We start from the raw sequence: 25013 nt of genomic DNA on the forward strand, positions 1-25013 counted from the left end.
GTTTGTTAACTCTTTCCTGCCAGCGTTTTTGATCATTTTCACAAATATTTCATGGCCCCCGAATTATAATTTGTTGTATGAATATCTGAACGTGCAAGAACAGCCCCCCTGCTTTTAGACAAAAAAAACAAAAACAAAACAGTTTTATTCTAGCCTCATGCATTCTTTTTTAATCAACCATTTTAATTTAAAAATTGTTTAATTTAAAAACTATTTTAATTAAAAAATTTAAAAATGTAATTGATTTTTTTTTTTAATTTTAATAATAATAAAAAAAAAAAACACTTTGAGCAAAAAACTGAGAGAAATGTGTGGGTTTTTTTTTCGTCAAAGACAATGCCCGGATGTGTTTCAGAACGATGATTAAAAGATGGAGTAGATCGAGTCCTGGGTCGACATTTCATAGGTAAAATTAGGCCGTTTTGATTTATATAGGCTACTGTTTGATGTTGCTTATGCTTACAATATGATATTACTGTTTCTGCTTTTTCTTCACCTGTGTTTTGATCAGGAGATTCAGTACTCTTTCAGAAGATGTGTAATAGCGCCCCCTACCGTATAACAGTGAAAACACGGATACGGAAATTTCTGTGTTTGGCGGGAAAAGAGAAGAAAAAAAAAAAAACTTTTGCTGATAATTTACTCACCCCCATGTCATCCAAGATGTCCATGTCTTTCTTTCTTCAGTCATAAAGAAATGAAGGTTTTTGATGAAAACATTCCAGGATTTTTCTCCATATAATGGACTTCAATGGGAACCAAACAGTTCTGGGTGTGGATCCAATCACCTGAGTTACCTTATTCATACTGAATTTTCGGTAAGGGTCATTCGTTTTGGTACTCATGTGTACTGAGTTAATGCAATGGAGATCTTCTCTGTCTCCGAAATGTAAATTTGAAGTTGCGAACACATCTGAAAAATAACAAAGGGTACAGAGTCACCTGCTGCTGGATAAATGCACGATAAAAGTTGTCTTAAACATGAGACATGCTTTATATTACGTATATGTATGTATTGTGTGTTGTTTAAGACGCGTTCTCCTTACATCTTACGTTCGTATACTTACCTGTAAATATTACAAAGTCACACATTTCCATGTCGCAGAAGAATTATCCGTTATACGTTTTACTTCGTAGACTTGAACTAGTGCACGCGCGTTAAATAGATGGAGAACAATGGCAGTCCGTCTAACACTGTAAGCTCTTCAAATCTCAAACAGTATGTCCAGCCCATTCTTATCCTTTAGCGTGACATGAAACGCTATATGACAAAACGGCGCTATACTACGCACATAGCACCCTTTATCGTTAATATAACACGCGAACCCAAGACGTCATAAACCCTACCCCACGCAGACCCTACCCCACACCTAAACTCAGCCCTCACAGCGCGTTATATTAACGATAACGGGTGCCATGTGCGTAGTATAGCGCCGTTTTAGCGTATTATATGACGCTAAAGGATGAGAATGCGTTGGTATGTCTCACGGGAATTCGTACGGATTTTACGAAGTGTCTAATTCGCACGCCCTCACTCGTACGATTTTTGCTAAATCGTACATATTTAACGTATTGGCCAATTCGTATGAATTCGTACGATTGACCTACCCCTGACCCCGCCCCTAAACCTAACCATCATGATGTGGGTTTAGACAAATCGTACGAATTCATACGAGTGAGGTCGTATGAATTAGTACGAATTAACCAATTGTACGATTTGGTCGTGAGATAGTGTTGGTATGTTACTGCCGGTGAGATTCAGCAATACCAAAACCCCCAAAAACACACCAAACCGTGACTTAAACCCGAGGTACGTACCAAACCGCAGTTTTTGTGCACCGCTACACCCCAAGCTAAGGATAAATCACACGCAATTCGCCCACAAAGCAATTCAATGTTCCTAATCACCGGGATTTTAAATAGTTGGTCTCCAAAGGCAAAATAAGGGAGAAATATTTGGCGGTGAAAGGAGCTCTGAAATGAGATGTTAGGAGGAATTTGCTAGTGTCAGATTTTATAAACAGAGAAGCTGATTTGGTTTCGCGTGGGCTTCGCAGATCAGCACCTCTCTTTGGGAAGAGTAATGAAGCCTACTGGGTGTTGTGAGGATGTATGTCATCCCTGTTGACTTGCATCTCAATCAATGGTTTGTTTCACACAGGAAAGGTAGGCTTAATGGTGATTATGAGAATGGACTCATAAACCCCTGTCCCAGTAGACATCCCCCTCAGGACTGGGAGTGTGTGTGTGTGTGTGTTTGTGTATGTTCCAGTGTGGGATAATGTTGTCTTTCACACTGCAGGAAGGGTTTCGAGCTGTGGGAGGAAAAGGCATTTAAACTAAACATTAACACACATTTCCATGTCCCTTTGCTGGATGAGCATCATAGGACGGCACATTATCACTTCTTTAAAATCCCACTTGGATTTGGCAGCGACTCTTGGGATGAGGATGGGAATGTGCTCACTTAAGCTTTCTTAAACTAAAGTGCTGCTTCAAAGGCTCATCTTCATTTAACGTGTCTTGATTTTACAGCTTTCAGGCCCGAGAGTCGTCTGGCATCCAAAAGTCAAAAATGTGGTAAATCTGCAGTGTAAAAATCAATACGCTATGTCTAATCAATACAATTGTGGCATTTATTAATTCAATTTAACAAATTAGAATTGTATGGAGGCGTATTGCATTTACTTGAAGAAAAAAAATCTACTGTTTTTCTGAATTAACGAGTTAATTTTTCATGAGAAATTTTTTTTTGCTGTTTTTCTGAATTAATGAGTTCATTTTTCATGAGAAATTTTTTTTGCTCTGTTTTTCTGAATTAACGAGTTAATTTTTCATGAGAAAAAAAATGTTTGCTCTGTTTTTCTGAATTAATGAGTTAATTTTTCATGAGAATTTTTTTTTGCTCTGTTTTTCTGAATTAACGAATTCATTTTTCATGAGAAAAAAAATTTGCTCTGTTTTTCTGAATTAACGAGTTAATTTTTCATGAGAAAAAAAATTTTGCTCTGTTTTTCTGAATTAATGAGGTAATTTTTCATGAGAAATTTTTTTTGCTCTGTTTTTCTGAATTAACGAATTAATTTTTCATGAGAAAAAAAGTTTTTGCTCTGTTTTTCTGAATTAATGAGTTAATATTTCATGAGAAAAAAAATTTTCTGCTGTTTTTCTGAATTAATGAGTTAATTTTTCATGAGAAAAAAATTTTTGCTCTGTTTTTCTGAATTAATGAGTTAATTCAGAAAAACAGAGCAAAAAAAAAATTCCATGAAAAATTAACTCGTTAATTCAGAAAAAGAGAGCAAATTTTTTTTTTCTCATGAAAAATTAACTCATTAATTCAGAAAAACAGAGCAAAAAAAAAAATTTCTCATGAAAAATTAACTCGTTAATTCAGAAAAACAGAGCAAAAACTTTTTTTCTCATGAAAAATTCAATCATTAATTCAGAAAAACAGAGCAATTTTTTTTTCTCATGAAAAATTAACTCGTTAATTCAGAAAAATAGAGTAGATTTTTTCTTCAAGTGAATGCAATACGCCTCCGTAGAATTGAGTAACAATTAATCAAATTAATTTCTTGAAAGTTAACCATTTAAACATAATTCTAAGTCGCCATTATGGTGATCGGTGTGAGTTTTAGTTGGACTCTAGACCCTTAAATCATTAACTTTAAGTTTTGTTTGGCTGCTGAGTGATAACAGCCAGATGCACACATAGAAAAGGGGATCTGATGGTGTTGGTTATGTTATTATTTCACAATCATTTGACCTGCTCATTTAATAAATAAATTAAAAATAATTGTGGTCTGCCTTCTGGTAAATCTGCAGCGCGAACACGAGGTGTAAATAAACTTTATGGTCTTTATCATATTCCAGATGTGATGCCAAACCGTCTTCTTCCTTTGAAAGCGATGCGGTCACAGACGCTAGAAAGTTCTTAATGTGTTTTATGATTCAGAGCGCTCGACGACGGATGGAGGGATCGGGGAAATAAACAGGCGCAACGAGAGGAAAACAGATCAGAGGCGGGAAAGGAGCTGAAGAATTGCGAGATGGAGGGCTAATCTGTCGGGAAGCAGGAGTTGGGCTGGACGAATTCACAGATGTTTTAAAGTGCTAATCTAATCTCTCTGCCAGGCCTCTTCTTCTTAACTCCTTCCTCCTTCTGTCTTTCTCGTGGCTTTTCTGGAAAGGATGGAATACACTTTAATGCTTCTCAGGAGCATCATGTACTGAGTCGCTCGCAGTCATTCATCTGCCTGTTAGCGGCCATGTTTTCGAGGAGGGGGACATGTGCAAATGCAATGAGGACTTGGATGGAAAATAGGAAAAAAAAGCTTGTCGAAAACCTAGAGCTGACAAAAAACAAGTGGAGGTGAGGGGGGGAAAGGGAAGGATGAGGTTTTTTTTAGGTAATGTCACCCCTGGTGACCATCTATCATATTCGATGAACTCTCATATTTTATTCATTGAACAGCTCTCATTTACTCACTCAATGTTTTGCTTTCTTTCACGACCATAATTCCATAGTTATGGATGTGATAAAATAGCAAAATGCTTTAAAAAAAATAAAACCTCCCTCATATATATCGGAAATTATACTCTACTTTACTGGAAAAACTGACTGTAGTCTTGCCCTGGCCTACTGCTCTTCCTCTTCCCGTTTTCACCCCCTCTCGTTCACCGGCAGGGAGTGAGGAGACGTTGTAATACAGAAGCCACACTGAAATATGTGACAGCTTCCCCCAGACACACGAGAAACGCATGTTCAGGGAACAAACCTTACCGAGTTTAAGTGGAGTAGTTCACTTTTCAAAAACCTTTTGCTGATAATTTACTCGCCCCCATGTCATCCAAGATGTCCATGTCTTTCTTTCTTCAGTTGTAAAGAAATTAAGGTTTTTGATGAAAACATTCCAGGATTTTCTCCATATAATGGACTTCAATGGGAACCAAACGGTTCAAGGTCCAAATGAGAGTTTCAGTGCAAACTGTTCAAAGGGCTTTAAACGATTCCAGACGATGAATAAGGGTCTTATCTAGGGAAACGATCGCTCATTTAATAAATAAATAACAAAGTTTAAGTTTTATAAGCTCAAATGCTCGCCTCTGTGATGCGTGTTCGTGACTCTCCTGTTAGAACTCGTTTATCATAATGAACAAATCTTTTTCCGAGTCATTTGGTTCATTCAAAGAACTAAATGAACAAGTTGACTCGGGAAAAGATTAATTTGTTTTGATGAACGAGTTCAAACAGGAGAGTCACAAACGCGCAGCAAGGCGAGCATTTGAGCTTATAAAACTTAAACTTTGTTATTTATTTATTAAATGAGCGATCGTTTCACTAGATAAGATCCTTATTCATCGTCTGGAATCGTTTAAAGCCCATTGAACAGTTTGCAGTTTGCACTGAAACTGTCTTTTGGACCTTGAACCGTTTGGTTCCCATTGAAGTCCATTATATGGAGAAAAATGCTAGAATGTTTTCATCAAAAACCTTAAAGGAGTAGCTCACTTTTGAAAAAAGCTTTTGCTGATAATTTACTCACCCCCATGTCATCCATGATGTCCATTTCTTTCTTTCTTCAGTCGAAAAGAAATTAAGCTTTTTGATGAAAACAATCCAGGATTTTTCTCCATATAATGGACTTCAATGGGAACCAAACGGTCCAAGGTCCAAATGAGAGTTTCAGTGCAGCTTCAAAGGGCTTTATGAATAAGCCCTTTGAAGCTGAAAATGACACCAGACGATGAATAAGGGTCTTATCAAGCGAAACAATCGCTCATTTAATAAATAAATAACAAAGTTTAACTTTTACAAGCACAAATGATCGCCTTGCTCTGTTCTGTGACGCACGTTCGTGACTCTCCTGTTCGAACTCGTTCATCAAAATCTTTTTACGAGTCATGACTCGAAGGGTCCTAGATAAGACCCTTATTCATTGTCTGGTGTCGTTTAAAGCCCTTTGAACAGTTTGCACTGAAACTGTCTTTTGGTCCCCATTGAAGTCCATTATATGGAGAAATTCCTGGAATGTTTTCATCAAAAACCTTAATTTCTCTTCGACTAAAGAAAGAAAGACATGGACATGTTGGATGACATGGGGGTGAGTAAATTATAAGCAAAAGTTTTTTTTAAAAAGTGAACTACTCCTTTAACCTGAGACCACCCAGTCAGAAGGGGCTGAGATATGTCCATTTAGTGAGCACATTAAAAATTGCTTTTAAAACTGATTTTCTGAGTTTCGTTCCACACCTGTCCACTCCCACAGACAGCAATCCTGCATTTTTTTTTCCTTTACTCCCATAGAGCATAAACCAAACAAATTGTCATGTGTATACAAAGCTGTTTATTTGTTTCAATATAATGTCAAAAAGATCAGTGACATATATAGTAATCTTTATTGTAGGTTAGTATTCCTTTTCTTTAAGAACCTTAAATTAAATCTCAAATTATATGGGTGGCTGCATTGCGTGTTTAAATTAAATGCTCAAAGTCATCATTATCATCAAAGGAGAGGGAGAGGTGGTGCTTTGAATATTTTCATGAAAAACGTTGGGCCTTGAAGTCAAAAAGGTTGAGGTTCGTCTGCCACAGGGATGTAATGTCTTGTCTTTGAATTATCTTCATTTGCGGGTTATCTCAGAACATATTTAAATGTGGTTAAGTCAATTAATTAATCAATATAAAATGTATTGTATCTTAGTTATGGAAAGGCTTCTTCGCAGGCATTTCAGCGGGATAATTTAGTAAAAGTTGCCACAACAGCATGAGCTCATTAGTCACTTTTTATTTGGCATGTCATGAAAACTGGCTTAAAATAGACTCTTATGCTGTTGACAGATGATGCGATGATGAGAAGACCTGCTGTGCTGCTTGGAGGACTCTCTGTTTCTGTTTACCAGTCTGATGTACTGGGCACTGTTGCTATTGACCCTCGCTCCGGTCTAGTCAGTGTAACACTTCGTATGTGAAAGCCATAAAACACGTTCTATGATGATTCCATCCTGGCAACCGGCCGCCCACCTTTCCTGCCGCTCTCCTCTGTGGGCTTCATCTGAGGAGTAAACAGCTGAACAGCTGTCTTAACTTCTCTTCCTTCCGGTTTTTTTTCCATTTCCAACCCTCTCTCTGGCTCCCTCTTCCCTTTCTTCATTCCTAGCTTGTCTTGTCTTCTCATGTTGGCCAACAGACTCACAGTCATGCTGTTTTTCGGTATTCCTGCAGCTATATTAAACGGCCCATCCATATTATCACGTCTATACTATTTTATTTCGTCCCTGAAGTCCACTTATAATAATAGTCAATGTTTCATTCAGGTTAAAGGAGTAGTTCACTTTAAAAAAAACTTTTGCTGATAATTTACTCACCCCCGTGTCATTTCATAAAGAAATTAAGGTTTTTGATGAAAACATTCCAGGACTTTTCTCCATATAATGGACTTCAATGGGAACCAAACGGTTCAAGGTCCAAAAGACAGTTTCAGTGCAAACTGTTCAAAGGGCTTTAAACGATTCCAGACGATGAATAAGGGTCTTATCTAGGACCCTTCGAGTCATGACTCGGAAAAAGATTTTGATGAACGAGTTCGAACAGGAGAGTCACGAACGTGCGACGTGCGTCACAGAACAGAGAAAGGCGAGCATTTGTGCTTATAAAAGTTAAACTTTGTTATTTATTCATTAAATGAGTGCTCATTTCGCTTGATAAGACCCTTATTCATCGTCTGGTGTCGTTTAAAGCCCTTTGAAGCTGCATTGAAACTCTCATTTGGACCTTGAACCGTTTGGTTCCCATTGAAGTCCATTATATGGAGAAAAATCCTGGAACGTTTTCATCAAAAACCTTCATTTCTTTTCGACTGAAGAAAGAAAGAAATGGATATCTTGGATGACATGGGGGTGAGTTAATTATCAGCAAAAGTTTTTTTCAAAAGTGAGCTACTCCTTTAAGGTTTTTTGATGAAAACATTCTAGCATTTTTCTCCATATAATGGACTTCAATGGGAACCAAACGGTTCAAGGTCCATAAGACTTTTTTTAGTACAAACGGCAAACTGTTCAAAGGGCTTTAAACGATTCCAGACGACGAATAAAGGTCTTATCAAGCGAAACGATCGCTCATTTAATGAATAAATAACAAAGTTTAAGTTTTATAAGCTCAAATGGTTGCCTTGCTCTGTTCTGTGTGACTCTCCTGTTCAAACTCGTTCATCAAAATGAACGAATCTTTTTTCGTGTCATTTGGTTCATTCAATGAACAAAATGAACGAATTGACTCGGAAAAAGATTTGTTACTATTTGATACTTGCATGAACTCTCTCCGGGTCAGCGGCTGCGCTAACACAGCTTTGAATGTTGCGATATGATTTTGTCAAATTTTAATAGACAGACGAATTGAAAGATCACGTGGGTGTTTGAATCGATAAAAGATAAAATCGTGCAGCTCTATTGTCTTATTATGAGTAGTGCGAGGGCTTTTCAGTGCTTTCACGTCTCTTCCACGTGTACACTCGGGATATTACGTCACTCAACACTCAGAGATAACGACAACGCATTTCATCCTCTGTTGGAACGAAAGTGGCTAACTTCTGTCAACCTCATCTACAAGCAAGGACAAAAACATTCTGGATTCTGGAATAAAAAAATGGATTTTAAAATCGTAAAAAAAAAAAAAAAGTAACACTTCAGAATACGGTTCCTTCGTTAATGAATAACTACACAAGAACTAATGAGTAACACAATATTAACAATCTAGTAACTTTTATTAACTAACAAGAAACTCTGATTAACGAACTAGTAAGTAATAGCGCACAGACGAAAGTGGTAGTTCACTATTAAGTACTCAATATCTACTATTTTTTTAATACTTCCCAGAGAACTACTGAAAAAGTTTATTAATAATCTAGTAATTACTATTAACTAAAAGAAACTATTATTAACGAATTAGCAAGTAATAGCTCACAGATGAAAGTGTTACTAGATACTTCTGTGGGAATTACTAATTATTTGGATTCGTATTATAAAGTGAAGATCATTGGAACTAACTAGTAACTACTCAAGTGTTACTAAAGACATTTTCTAAAAGTATACTAAAGTTCACAAAAAATCTCAAACGTTTGCACATATCATGACTAGATCAACACTTGAGTAATTACTAGTTAGTTCCAATGATCTTCACTTTATAATACGGATCCAAATAATTAGTAATTCCCACAGAAGTATCTAGTAACACTTTCATCTGTGAGCTATTACTTACTAATTCGTTAATAAGAGTTTATTTTAGTTAATAATAGTTACTAGATTGTTAATATTGTGTTACTCATTAGTTCTTGTGTAGTTATTCATTAACGAAGGAACCGTATTCTAAAGTGCTACTAAAAAAAAAAATAATAATAAAAAAAAAAAATCACCATAGCTAGGTGAATTGAGTTTTTCTCCCAGCCCTAATACCTATGCTGATGTCCGAATAAGTTATTTTCGTAGCATAGATTCAATAAATAGTATCGGTGAGTTGTGGAGGAAGCTCAATTATGTCTGAATTGACCTCCTTTTACAAAAGAGCACATAAAGTCCCGTTTTCCACACTTTGATCCTTGAAAAAGCAGGTGAGAGTGGGTACATTGTGAATCACGTCCAATTGGGAGCACATCGAGTAACTGCAATTCATCTTGGTTGTATTTTTATGACCTTCTCCACAGAGAGTTCCTTCGAGGCTACATGAGCATCTGGGGCTTGCAGACTTTACACAACAACTGAGTCAACAAAGGCTGAGCCCAGGGTACCTGTAGCCAACCTCTTACTCTAATATTTTGGTGATATATCTCTCATAGCATCCACTTAAAGCAGGGCACTGGCCGAGCTACACATAGTCTGGCAGACATACCTTAGAGAGAGAGAGAGAGAGAGGGGGCAAGAGGGAGGAGGAGCAATGAATGTGAATTCCAGCCGAGTGGGGATAGCATCCGCATCGCAAGACACCTGTAAAAACATCATTTTTCATCTGGGGCTGTGGGGGAAGGAGTAGACTGAAAATGGAAGAGAAAAAGAGAGAAGACTTTCAGTTGGTCCATATGCACGTGTGCGATTACCACCAAGTCCTTGTCCAGGTTCTTGATTCATCTTTCCACAGTCCACAAAGCCATACTGGTCCGCCCAGGAAGCAAAAACAGAGACCCAACCTGCTTGATTGGTTCTGGGCTAGCTGGTTTCCCAAGCCGGTTGAGACTTCTTGGCCAAAGAATCCATACAAGCTTGTTCAGATGCCTCGACCAGTGTCCTGAACACGTTTGCTATCATGCTCCTGCAGTCTTTAGTTGAAGTTCCTAGTAATACCGAAGCCCTTGATTAGGTGTGTTTCTTTAGGATTGTAGTCTTTGTCCTTGAGGAGCAGGATTGGACCTCAGTTGTTGCTGGTCTTTTTCCCCAACAGTACATATTTTCAAAGTTTTCTTGATTCAATTCATCAGCTCATTGGAAACTTCAAGACCAGACATGGATGGGTCAGATAAGGGAGACATCCAGTGCACTGTTGGTATTAGGGCTGGGTATTGAGACAAATTTCACAATTCGATTCAATTTCGATTACGATTCAATATCAATTTTTTTGGATATCAGTTACAATAAATGGCCCTTTTTCTCAAGGGAATCAAATCTCTTAAATGCTGTAAACTATGGGAGTCTAGTTGTAGCCTATAGGCTTCATTAGCCTAATATGAAGGTAATAATGAACTGTTTTGTAGCTATACAAACACTTAAATTACACTTTTATTTATTTTTATAATAAGAAGATTGTATGAAATATAAACATTTAAATGGTGGCTGTCATAAAAACTTGCCAGATTTATTCAAATATGCATTAAATATTGAAGAACATTAAGATTATAATGCATATGTAATATGGTGTATATATTCATCAAAATGCTCCATGGAGTTTTTTTCTAGCTGACTAACGAGTTGATGTGGGTTTTCTGAGGTAAATATGACGATTGATTACGAGCTGTTTAACTGACGTCTTTCCACGGTTGAAACGCTGATTGAGCGAATCAATGTGACATGATACGGATTTCGATAAATTGTACTGTATATTTTAACACACTTTCAGATGCTCATTCATGTTTATTTGGCGCTGTGACTGGTATTATTAAGCCGGAAGAGAGATCAGCGCTGCTGCTTCTCCAGAGCGATCTCACGCCGCAGCGCCAAAACGCTATTTATGTTTTTTAATTTCTAAAGAAAATGGACGTAATTTGAAAATTGAGACTTTGTTTCATATCAATAGTAACAAAGGACAAAGATTATTGCGATTTTTTGGATGCGCGCAGCCGCGATACAATGTCCCATTCATTCAAATGAAACAGGATGACTAATCGATTCTTGAGATTTAAGAATCGATATCGGTTCATAAAAATGAGAAATCGATATTTATTACCCAGCCCTAGTTGGTATGTCTCAAGGAAGCACCTTATTTAGGATACAACACTCAACCTATGCCCACCCCCATTCTTAAACTTAAAAAAACGTGAATCTGTGAAAATGCTGACGGCGTGCAAACGTCTATAGATATGCGCGTTTGAATATATATGTGTACAGGCGTGTAGTCTATCTTTACAAATTTACCTCAACAAATTACTTGTCTGGCCTTAAAAATTCCTAGTGTCTGTATCATGTGAAAACACATTATAAAAACCTCAACGTTCCCACCAATTCTTTTCATGATAAAAAAAAAAATATATGAAGTCAGTATGAACCAGATGTCAGAAAGAGAAACATGGTGTACCTTGTTACATAGACCTTTGGTGTCATTTCAAATGTGGTAGTTAACTAAATTGAATTGCCAAATGACAGTGCTATGAATCCTGTCAGCTAAAGGGTTGGCAATAAATGTAGTCTGACCTATACTTGGAAAGTAAAGAGGATGGCCTTTGATGAAACAAATGGGAACGCCGCCTCTGCAAAAGGTTGAAAATGAGCACCTCGCACCTATTAATTCTGTTCATAACCTTTAAATGCATATCCAGGCCAATTATGGTTTTGACACGCTGCAGACTACTTGGAACAATGTTCCTCCTGATGAGGGATAAGTGTAAGGGTGGTACTAAACGGGGGAAACGATGTATGGGTTGTTCTTTAACCTCTAACCGAATGTCTAGGGAGCGTTTCACACCTCTTTAAGTCTTTAAAATAGAAACAAAAGTGGGAAAACTCACACAAACCATGCAGAATAGTTCTTCAGCTAGTATTAACATTGCTGTTCTTTGTGTATTTTCAGTACCAAAACTACGATGATCGTCCGAGTTTTAGAGAGCGATCTACACAATAATTAATTCCCTTTCCTGTCCAACAAAAACTGAACCAACTTGGTCATGACTACTCTGGATTTTCTTCCAATATTTCTGCCATTCAGTTAGAGATTCTCTAGTTGTCTCTGCTGGTAAAGCACGATAATATGTTGCATTGTCAAATCTCTTTGGCATTTTGAGAAACATGGTGGGTCACTTCATTTCAGCATGGTGGAATACATCGAGGGCGGTGAACTTCGCCATATAGTTAAAACACATATTGTAGAAAACTGTTTTTAGCACAGTCTTCTGACTGTTCACAAAAACAGTTTATTTCTTAAAGGGTTAGTTTACCCAAAAATTAATTACTCACCCCCATGCTGTACCAACCCAGTAAGACCTTTGTTCGTCTTCGGAGCACAAATTAAGATATTTTTGATTAAATTTGAGAGGTAGATCACTGCTACGGCACCCTAAGGGATCGAAACTTGATGGCCCAGAAAGTCATTGAAGAAAATGATTTAAATATTCCATGTGACTACAGTGGCTCAACTATAAAGCCCCGTTCACACTACACGCGACCAAGTGACGCGATACCATTCATTTTCAATGGTGAGCGGGCGACATCCGGCGACAGCGACCATTGGCGACCGGTGGGGCGTGTCCAGCGACGCGGTAAAGTTGAGAAATGTTTAACTTTATGCAAATGAAGGGCGATTTTCGCGAGCGACAACCAATAGGAGTGAAGTCAGTGGAGCGCGTCACTCTTCAGCGCTGAGTCTGACCGAGGCAAGTTGATCGAGAAGCTCGTTTTAACCGTCAATGTTTTATATATCTCCGTGTACATACTACATACAGTGGTGTTCACCATACTGACTCTGTGACTGAATGGTTTCGGGAACACGGATAGATCGGTATTTGCACGTTTGCTGCAGTTAAATTAGCCGCGATGGCAAAGAGCACTCGTTCATCTTTAATATTATGCATTTCATGTACTGGTTCCATTTATATTTAGACTTTTCCTTCCAAAATATTTGTTTGTAGCGGCAATAAAACTTATTTTTTTGTCTAACATAGAGTAACTTCTGTGAATGTCACTCACAAACATTACTAGGCAACCAGTAGTGGGGAACGCCCACTGGCGACCTGCAGCGACAAAGTCGCGTGTAGTGTGAAAGGGGCTTAAGCTTATCAAGCCATGAGAATACTTTTTGTGCGAAAAAAACAAGCAAAAATAACGACTTTATTCGACAAATCCTTTTCTTCCTTCTGGGCCTGAGACGAGAGTTCAAGAGATTTCCACGACGCATGCGCGAGAATTGCGTTCTTATCTATGCTTATTCTACTACTTCTTGCGCAGTTCTCGCGCATGCCTATGTAGAAGTGATCCAGCTCTCAAATTTAATCAAAAATATCTTCATTTGTGTTCTGAAGATGAACGAAGATCTTACAGGGTTGGTACAGCATAGGGGTGAGTAATTAATGACTTAATTTTCATTTTTGGGTGAAGTATCCCTTTAAAAGGCGTTGTTTGTTTTCTTTTAAATTTTTTAAAAAACGTTTTTTTTTATGTAATAAAGCATTTAGGATAATTGTTAAGTTCACACACTAGTCGTTTCTCAGAAAAACAATTCTAAAGCCAGTTATTCTAATTTGAAATGTCCACTCTGCATCAGAATGTCTTTGTTTTGGTCTGTGTGATCCCGCCCACTGCCAATTTTCCCAATAGCATTTTGACAAACTGGATTTCCAGTTGGCGAATGAAAGCCAGCAAACGAACTGGGATCACAGATTATACCCAACTAAAAAGCTTCGGCATCCATCTAAAAAGCTCTATGACCAGAGTCATATGAAAATAAAACATGGAAAAATCAACTCATTCAACTCACACAACCCTGTTGTGTGTCCTCAAACTGGCAACCCGCGTGGAAGGTGTGGGGTAAACGACCTTCTCCAATATTTTGAATTTGGTCTGCAGTACCCAGTTCAACCACTAGCTGTCAATATTACATACTGCACCTTTAATGTGTTTTTATCGCCAAACTACTGAATGCAACTTTAAACTCGTGTACTGAACATTATCACTTCAATGTTTTGTTCTATTCAGACAGTATTACATTGATAGAAACCAACACTTTGTCTAGAAGGGTGAAGACTTTAAGCACTACTGTTTGAATACTCACAGCTTCACTCTGTTTGTCTTGGCTATAATGCCGTGGCCTCACTGATTTATTTGTCCGCCCGTGGGTCCCTGAGTAATCTGCAGCTGTTGTTTACTGTAAACATGAAAAGAAAGATCACATAATCACAGAGGACTACATTTTAAGGGGACTAATTAGGCAATTATACATTTTGGGTGTTGACAGCTGTGTTCATCAAAGATTTTTAGGGTGGCTGAGATGAAAATTGCCTTTAGTTAGCATGTGTAAACTGCACAAAAATTGATGAACAGCACAGAAATGGCTTTTATGTGCATTCCTGTTGGGTGCTCTATTGGCTATGTTGATTTATGGCTGTGCGAATGTGCTATTATATACAAGTATGATGTCAAGGCCACTGCAATTCAGTTCATAGGTCAACCCGACCCTCATAACTGGCAAGATAAGCCCTGTTTGTGATGACAAACAGATATGGGGATGAGAGAGAAGACATCACAAGTCAAAGGCCATTTTCCTGCTCGTATGCGTTTTTATGATAGGCTACTTGAAAATGCTTCATGTAGGCTTAGTTCTTCACAGACTCTTTATGGTGTGGAACATGTGACATCTATTAAAGAACAATATATTTAAGGTTGATTTGGACAGCTCCAGCTGCGGTTTTCTAATTCTGGATAGCTGGATTTTGTGACTGTGTAGAAATGTGTCAACATATAGATTATATTACATTTCTAGTACAATAATTATACCATGGTATATACATTATATGCACTGTTAGAGTGATATAAATTCATTCAAACTGTAAAGTAAGATTTTGGTCATATTGTATTACTGAATGTATATACATCACTCTGTCTGAGACACACACACGCACACACACTATAGAAGACAGATGAAACACTAATGAGCTGTCTTTCCTGTAATTTTCAATCTTTATCTTCTCCTCCTAGCCTGGTCTCCAAAGGTTTATGGAACTGAGAATACTCAATTGCTCTTCTCATTTACTATAAGATGAATGAACCACAGCCAAACATAGAGACCACTGCAGACTGGGTCCAAGATCCTCTGAAGGATGAAAAACAGATGCTAAGGGAAGAAAATCTATAATGAGAGACCTGATAAACTGACATTTTACAGTCTTCCTAACACTTCAGAGCCCTTCCACCAGATTGCTTTCGACAAGTCCCCAGCTAAAAAAGCATCTTATGCCTGGTTCATATTACACGATTTTAGCCCAATCCGTTTGACGTAGGGTGTTGTGGGGATTCATAAATGACAACGGGCGTCGGGACGCAAGATTCGATCGTATCATCTCGTATAGTGTCATAGACATATACACTAGACGTCACCTTGGCTACGGCAGTTCATTGGAACGAATGCGTCAATAGAGCCGCCATCTTGAAACAGGGGAGCCCCTCCACTTTAATGCATCAGCGTCGTAGTAGACACAGGTCTAACGGAAATAAAATCACCATAAATCATCATGAATGCGATTTTTCTTGTTTTTTTTTTTTGGTTTGTTCCAACGGTCAGACAGGTATTTATCATTGATTCCAGAAAGAATTTTTTTTTTTTTCAAAAACATTCTTCCTAGTTCAGATTTCATCCGTGAACATCATACACTGCACAAAAGTCCGCCACCATCAATGAATTCGACGTAAAGGCAGAGATAGCAGCGTTACCTAGCTACTTCCTATGACAAGACCCCTGTTCCAAGATGGCGGCGGTTTTGACGCATGCTTAGAATCCCAAGGTGAGGTCTAGTGAAATCGACGTTGCGTCTGCGATAGCCTATTTCACGACATCACGACAAAAAGACTAGCATGTTTATTTTTTTTAACGGTCGCCCACGGCGGTTCTGTCACTTGTATGAGGTTGACCAATAGGAGAACAGAAGCTTCTACGTACACAACTTTCAAAAATGGCGAAACGAAAGAGAGATGATGGTGCTAACGTTAAAATTAAAAGTTAAAATAGGCTAAAAGAAAGCAATATTTTACCTCAAGTTCTCTTTGGAGAATTGACAGCCCATACTGTCCTCTTCGAGCAATCCAGGAACGTGTCCATCGTCGGGTTTTCTTTCTTTTTTTACTTTTTTTTTTCATCCATTGTTTGTTTACGTTCGTTTCCGGAAGTCACTCCGCCTTTATCTCGATGACATCACGCGCGCCGTTATAAAGACGGCACGCGATGACTGGTCAGGAATTCAACGTGTAGTCTGACATATGTCTTGTCCACGACGACACGACAATATTTTAGGAGTCAAAATCGAGTAGGCTAATCTGACACAGTGACTATCTAACCGACAAAAAAAAAAACAAAAAAAAAAACGTGTAATCAGAACCAGGCATTATGTCTTACCTGGTATAAGCTGGTCTCCCAACCTGACCAGATGACAAACGCCCTAGGCTGGTTTAATACTTAGCCTACTTATTTGTATACACAATATACACAATTATCTTAAGTGCAATTTTTTTATTGGTATGTTAACCACTGCATTTCATGAAATGTATTCCTCCAAATTATGGGTTTTGGAAAGCAATTCTGAAGAAGAGAAAAGTCAAAGACTGAGATCATTTTCATAAAGAAAATTTGATTAGAACTGCCGGATTAGTTTGCTGTTTATTATTACACATTTCACAATGGCTCCAGACAATGTCAGACATCCTCAAGGCTTTTGTTTAAACTGCACATAAAGCATCATACTAAAATATAATCGGCTATTCATGACAGAACATCGGAATAAGCTTGGATGATTTTGTTGTTGTTGTTGATCTGAATGTCTTTAAATACTGACAGTTTGGTCAACACTTGATGACCGAAGACACAAAGTTATGTATAATACCATTTAGCAAGCTTGCACACCTATGGCACATAACATAACATTTGGCACCATATCTTGGAATGTTTAGGCAATTTTCTTTGTTTCACAAGGCTTCTATTGTAAGGAAAGAGCCCTCATTGTTTAGTGAATGCCAATATAAAGCTGCCATGATTCAGTGCTGTGGTTTTACAAATAATAGATGAGTAACTCCAGTTTTAACTGGCTTTAAATGGATCTATAAGGCGTTCTGGTACTTATATATCTGCGGTATTTATCAAGATTAAATATTCCATATTTTTTGCTATTTAAATAGATATATTGACGCATTCTTAAATTAGATTTACTTACTACCACAGTATTTGTATAGCAAACTTTTCTTTGGACTGCACCATACATAAAAAGAACAGGTCACCATAAATAATATCACTAACACAGTCAGACAATAACGTCATAATTTCTTGGTGTCAGGATTTTTTTTTTAAATAGCTCATAAGGAGAAGTGCTCCGCACTCTGTCGCAGTGCATACTTTGAAGTTTCATTTGCTACCAGAGATGAAGAGTTCAATATTCTTCCCTCGGGTTTAAGTCCGTCCAGCGTCACCAAATGCTCAATGAGAGTCCTTGGTCACTTCTTGGTCCCTTTGAGTTGTCAATGATGTGATGGACTCACAAAACAGAAGCAGGATGGACACAACAACAAGACAGAAAGCTGGAGTGTACTACATAAGACGGAGACATCACGTTTGGACTGAGTGCTTATAGTTCACACAAATACAATGCTTCTTTGGACGCAAGAAGTCAAAGCTGGCTTCCAGAGGATTATGAGAAGGTGCTCATGGTTTTATTATGACCGTTTACCTCGCTTTCTTTGTCTCTTTCAGTTTCACACTTCCTGATTTTACACCCTTTTCCAGTCCACCCTTCTGAGTATCTTGCTATCGACAGCCGCAGCCCTCCACCACCATGTCTTGATAGTTTTTCAACACCACACGTTCCTCCTGGTCCAAGTAGAGGAGGGCGATAGGGCTAAGGGCCGTCGGCACACAGCAAGCCCGCGGCACGGCCCCGTTTACAGAGTTGACCAGCGTCTGAACCATGGCATGGCTAGATGAATTCATATGGTCAGCCAATGGGAAGCGGCACTCCCCAAGGCAAAAGAAAGCATCGTAACCGGATGGGGCTACGATCCATTTATTCCAGCCCACGTCTTTGAAGTCCACGTACAGCGGGTGCCGACGGCAGCGAGAGCGGGAGAGTCGTTTGAGCTTGGCGGCCCTCCCACCATTTCGTTTCACTCTCCTGTCGTTCCGTCCCACCCGCCAGCCTTCGTCAGAGCCCTGACCCCTATCACCCTTAAACCTGCCCCTGCCCCTGCCCTTGCCTCGCCTGCCGGCAGGGGTCCAATTTCTGAGGGGCACAAAGGGCTCGCTGCGTCCATCATGGTTGTAAGTCACCAGTAATGGCCTCTGCCTCGCCCAGCTGGGCTCATCTTGCCCCGAGTACCTGCGCACCCTCAGATGTCGCTCTTTAGGAAGACTGCTGTTATTATCAGCAATAACATCCAGAATAAAAGCCAGGCTCCCTGACCTCTTGGGTAGATTGTGAAACACTTCTCCATCCAGGGGAAAGGTTTCCCAAAGTTCTGCACCTTTTCTATCTCTAGTCAACCGGCGTGAATGGAGCAGTGTGGGTTTTGACGCTGGGTCATCGTCGGAAAGATAAAGTCTGGCCACGTGAGACCCTCCACTAAACCCGTCACGAAGGAAACGAAGCTCTGCCGACACCACACTCTCTTCTGACGGAATGGAGGACAGATTGAAGCCAATGTGAATGTTGTTCGGCTCTTCTGGAAGACTCAGCGCTGTAGACTCTGCAGAAGAAAAAAGAGAAAGAAAAAGTACTTTCTTTCCATCGTGATCAAACACTCGATCTCTACATAATGGCATAATTGTCCAACTAAATAATAATTGCACATCATTTGCTAGGAGCACTTATGAAAATTAGCCATGTTCTTCTTAACTTATTCCAAGGTGTCTACGCTAATGCCAAGACTTGAGTGAAAAATATCAGAATCCACAGGTAGCTTTTTCAGCGGGCATGTTGGCACCTAAGGCAGGTTAATTGAATTGTGTTTGCGGCAAAGTTAGCTTTTCATCACTGCCAAGGGAATTGGTGTTCTCTGTGATCTAGTACAATAGACGCTCATACCTGTGTGGTGAAAGCATCGAACTGTGTTGGCTCCTTGCACATGCTGGGAGGGGTAGGTAAACTCTGGGTCTTCAATGAGATGGTACTGTTGAGTGTGGAATCGATACAGGTCGAGAAGATACTGGGGCACCTGTGCCTCCTCACTGGGGTTGGGGTGTGACTGAAGGCCCAGACGGTTCAGCAGGAGGTTCTGAATGGTGTGGGCCAAACTAGGCTCTAGAGGGCTGGCCAGGTTTCCATGAGTCTGACTGGGATCCTCCTGGTGTCCTGATGAGGCTTGAGGTAGCAGCAGGATCATCAGAACCAGTAGGCTAGCAGGGAACATGTTGGACCTATGAAGAGAGCGGTAAAAAGATGAGCCATTTTGAGACTGCTGAAGATTATGTTTGTTTTTCTTTTCTGTTGTGGACCTCATTGACTTTCATTAAATGAGAAAATTTTGGGGTGAACTATCCACAAAACCTGTCTTGAAAATAATGTAATGTAGTGAAACCCATTTACCATGGTAGTTGACCATTTTAGCGTTAGCCCTTAAGTCTTTGATTTCCCTTATATGGCAGGTGATTTAATGCAGGTACTTTGGTTTGTGGCATGGCAAGGAACTTTCACTCTGTGTTTTTGTTGTTGATTTACTGGTTTTTGTTGTTTTGGAGACGGTAATCGCAGAAACAGCACCATAAGGAAACTACAGTAAAGTAGTTTTACAGAGATCATGGCCTGTGGTGTTTGATTTAGAGGTCTACAATAGGCCTGTTAGACCAATTCATTAGGCCTGTGTCTCTCAAGTTAATTTACCTGACAAATGAGAATAACCTAGGACATCCATCATTGATGCACTGTGTTCTTGAAAAGCACATGCCTAACTTACAGTACATTCAAATCGATATTGCATTATGCTAGGCTTTGTTATGCTACGTTATATTAAATTGCATTATTTAATTTACTGTTTCTAAAACGGTCGCGGTCATTTTAGGATGGTCGTGACTCGTGAGGCATATGTTCAATCTAACGTTGATGAAAGCAGATTTAAATTTTGCAGTTTGATTATGTGTCTTTGTTGACGCCATGCCGGTGACCCAAAGAGAGGGACTGGTTGTCATTTGTGTGTCTAAAACAGTTGCTTGAAAATAATCACTAGGCTAAAAGTTTACAGATTGTGTCTGCACTCTAATGGTTGTGACCAACTTAAAGTAAATCACCTTTCAAAAGTAATTTGAGACTGGGAGGTTTAGTGTTGCGATGGTTTATTGCTTGTTTTTTTTTTTCTTCATAGATTTATCCCAGTCATTTTGTGAGGTTTTGAAGAATAAAATAAAGCAACAAGCTTTTATTCATCAAGTTATTCTCTGATATAGTATGCAATATAGAACTCAAAACGGAAGTAGTCAGAATTTTTACAACTTTCATTTGGAAAGTTTCCTAGCAAACAAATTTAGGTTCTGGGAACATTCTTGGAACATTAGTTTTTGGTTCCCAGAACGTTCCTAGAACTTTCCCTGAAGGTTAGGGGAACATTCCCGGAACATTCTCCTTACCTTATAAAAATGGAAACTAAAGACAGAACTCAAAGAGGAAGCAGTAAGAAGTTTTATAACTTTCATTTGGAAAGTTTCCCAGCAAACAAATTTAGGTTCTGGGATTGTTCTGGGAACATTAGTTTTTGGTTCCCAGAACGTTCCTAGAACTTTCCCTGAAGATTAGGGGAACGTTCCCGGAACATTCTCCTTACGTTATAAAAATGGAAACTAAAGACAGAACTCAAAGAGGAAGCAGTAAGAAGTTTTACAACTTTCATTTGGAAAGTTTCCCAGCAAACAAATTTAGGTTCTGGGATTGTTCTGGGAACATTAGTTTTTGGTTCCCAGAACGTTCCTAGAACTTTCCCTGAAGATTAGGGGAACGTTCCCGGAACATTCTCCTTACGTTATAAAAATGGAAACTAAAGACAGAACTCAAAGAGGAAGCAGTCAGAATTTTTACAACTTTCATTTGGAAAGTTTCCCAGCAAACAAATTTTGGTTCTGGGAACATTAGTTTTTGGTTCCCAGAACGTTCCTAGAACATAAAAATAACCTACATGGAACGTTTCGTGGACAATTCGGGAACGTTGGGGGAACGTTCTGTGTTTGCTGGGTTAACATAACTTGTAAAGTCTGAATCTGGGCCTTGTCTATGTCACTGTCAGCCGCTCTGTTACCTGAAAGGAAAGACTGGCACACACATCTCCATCGTTTCAGTAAAATCTAATTTTTACATTCACATTTAGCTGACGCTTTTATCCAAAGCGACTTACAATTGCTATTTATGTCAGAGGTCGCACGCCTCTGGAGCAACTGGGGGTTAAGTGTCTTGCTCAGGGACACATTGGTGTCTCACAGTGGATTCGAACCCGGGTTTATTACACCGAAGGCATGTGTCTTATCCACTGCTCCATCACCACCCATAATTTTAACCATACCTGTAACCATAATTGTTAATAGCTGTCATCCATTAGTGGCAAAATCTTCATAAAAGGGAACTTTTCTTTCAACGCTAAGCCTACTTAAGCCTTCAAAGGGTCCTTTACAAATATGGTGGAGTTTGCAGGAGGTGTTTGGAAGACAAACAGCTTTGACTTTGAATCTAAGCCTGGCCTGTAGTCCTCCCTTATCACTGTAAACACACATTTTGTCTGATCTTACAAACTGAGGGATGAGTGGTTTTAAATGTATCTAAGGTTTTATCCAAGAAGACTCTTCGACAAGGTGCTGGGTGGTCTCACCGGGGCCAGACACACTTACATCTGAGTCAAACTAAGTGTTCTTTTGATGTAGAATCTGCTCAAGTCAGGACTTGCTGAGCAGCGACTCCTTTGGGAGTCTAGGATAACCCTCAACTACAGGTGTTAAAACGCACCGGAGAAGCGGATGAATACCGTCCTCTCGCTGTCCTCTGTCCCCTCCCACTTGCTCACACTCATTCACCAAAGTCCAGCCAAATCCTCTAAGGACACACAGGATAAGACAGTCCCCCACGCCCACAGCATCCGGCAGTAAAGTAGATTAAGTGGCTTTTACTCATCCACCCGATTGTCCCGCCCAATGGGACCCCTTCCCCTCTAAAACTTCATTAGACTCCTTCGCTTCTGTCTTCCCCGCAGTCCCTCCCACCCCATGCTGCATGCGTGTCATTGTTTCTGTTGTGATTGGATTCCACACTTAATAACTTCCTCTACAGGGAGAGCGCTAATCAGATGGAGGAGGCGGAAAGGGGCGTTTTTTAGACCCCAGAACAGACGGCAAGGGGTGACCCCGGCAGAGGAAAGGTCGGCCAGACTCGTGCCATTACCAGAGCGATGTGACTTCTGACCTCAGAGTGGAGGGCAGGGTGTCCTTGCATCCACTTATCTCGTTCAGCTTTGGTTCCACATTTTTTCCCCTATTTTTATTCTTCTTATCAGTTTTCTTCCTGTAAAGCAGGACTTCCAGAATTGATATATTGTTACATAGTTCTAGGAAAGGCCAGTTCTCTCTCTCTCCCTCATGTTTCCCCCCGTTGGATTTACCCAGAAGTCAGCAGTGAAGGGCCATAGGGGTCAATGGTGCCTCTGCTTGTTGCTGATTTATCCTCCACCGCTGTCTTCGTGTTTCACATTTCACTCCGTACCCCGATCCCTCCGCTCTCCTTTCCTGTTGTTCTTCCTTTCGTTCATTCCCTAGACTGCTTCTCCCCAGATCGCCCCTCCCAACACATTTTATCATTCTGTTCAAGAGGGAGCACTTTACTTTTTTTTGGATGCAAAGGGCACCCACATTAAGTTTGAGCACCTAAGGTATGGGAGAAGTCACAAATGGTCGAGCTGCGCCTCTGTTTGGCTGAATTAAAGAGATGAAATCATTAGAATAATATTGCAGGTAGGCCGTAGAGCGGTTTTATTGGGGGTAAATTAGCACAGACCTGTAATTTATCCCAGCTGGACCGATTAAGAGATAATGACAGCGGTCCAGACCTCAGATTGTGCCCCATAACATTCACTGGAACGGACACACAACAGACTGAAAGACACACTCCAGAAGTCACTGATACTGCTATAGAAACATACACAAACACACACCGTGAGCAGCTTGCCAAAAGTTCAGCTAAGAACAGACTCAAGTGGTCTCCAAGGATGAGTAGAGTAGACCAGACAAGACGAGACATTTCCTCCCAGAATCCTCCCCTAACCCCCACATAACTTTCTGTTATCAATTTGACCATTTTGGCGGTCCTGAAACCCTCAGACAGTTTGGATTATTATCTGGCAAACGCTGAATGATCTATTTTAGTGAACCCAACATTGTAACCTCCTTAAAAACGTACTTTTTAAAGCTCTGAACGTCCCCTTTTCTGCCAGATTGTGTCTTTTTGATTTATCCAGTTATCCAGTATTGGTTATATATTTTATCCCCCAAGCCAAGGCATCTACATCTACTCTCTATCTCTTCTTCTGAAAGCTCCAGCAAGGAGATTTTCGCAGCTTTTGCATGCTTTTTGCTTTTCATGGAAACACTGATCTGCCTGTTTCACATGTTCTGAGGAAGCATCTCCGCTATGAATCTGTCATTGGGTTTGGAGAGCAATGCATGTGAATTTTTAGCTCAGAGCAGGGGAACGTTAAATGAGTGGTTGGTTGACGTTCGAGTGAGTTTAATCAGATTTGAGTCACACATTGCAGAACTTGGCATCTTGTCTAGTATCTAAAAATCCTTAAAACAAGATAAATTGACTCGAGAAGACGAATTGTATAAGATAAGACTTATTTGTATGATTTGTGCTTAAGACACAAAGTAATATGCTACGTGTAAGAAAATAAACTTAAAGGAATAGTTCACCCAACTAAGAAATGAAATGAAACCTGTATGAATCACAAAATAAAGATATTTTGAAGAATGTCAGTAACCTTGATGGGCCCCCTCAACTTCTATAGTATTTATTTTCTTCTTCTTTTTTAACAGTCACACTGTAAAACATATTTTCAAGATTTGTAATCACAACATGTTTTCTTTTCTAAAATCACCATAATTTATTTAGTTCAGATAACTTATTATTTCCTTCATTGTAGTTCAATCAACTTAAAATTTTAAGGCAACCAGGTTACTTAATTTTTTAAGTTAAACCAACAATATTTTTTCCAGACATACAAAATAAAATAGTACAGTAGCGAACAGTAGTGTACGCGTAAACAAAGTAACCATTTATTATTTATTACCATATTCATTACCAACACCCCTACCACTCCTCACTACCATACTGCCAATATTGTATAGCTCAATTTTTATTGTCAGCACTCTCCAAAAATAAAAGATACCATGTTAAAATATTAGGTATTAAGGTATTTTTTTCCTCTTCTATTTACAAGTGAAGTCAATGGGCCCCATCAACTGTTTAATTACCCATATTGTGTTTAACAGAACAGAACTTGAGGGTGACAGAACTATCCCTTTCATTCAAGATATACATTTTTAAATGTCCTTAGCTGCTGCAAAGTCAATTTACATTCTATAAACCACGTTTAAACTGGAAAAC

General features: G+C 39.2%; 1 protein-coding gene across 2 annotated transcripts in view; it reads right to left on the reverse strand.

Annotated features, from left to right (window-relative positions):
- Positions 1 to 17040: 17040 nt before the first annotated feature.
- Positions 17041 to 25013, reverse strand: part of bmp16 (bone morphogenetic protein 16) — a 115619-nt gene continuing 107646 nt past the window's right edge. For both annotated transcript variants that reach the window (XM_089135265.1, XM_039647629.2), the window contains exons 3-4: positions 19470 to 19801; positions 17041 to 19131 (exon numbers count right to left, since the gene is read on the reverse strand). In XM_089135265.1, coding sequence (XP_088991391.1) covers positions 18197 to 19131; positions 19470 to 19794 — 1260 coding nt within the window. In that variant the 5' untranslated portion in view covers positions 19795 to 19801 and the 3' untranslated portion in view covers positions 17041 to 18196. The remainder of the gene's footprint in view (positions 19132 to 19469; positions 19802 to 25013) is intronic.

The sequence above is a fragment of the Pimephales promelas genome, chromosome 10 (assembly GCF_988280905.1).
Source record: "Pimephales promelas chromosome 10, fPimPro1.hap1.1, whole genome shotgun sequence".
NCBI lineage: Eukaryota > Metazoa > Chordata > Actinopteri > Cypriniformes > Leuciscidae > Pimephales > Pimephales promelas.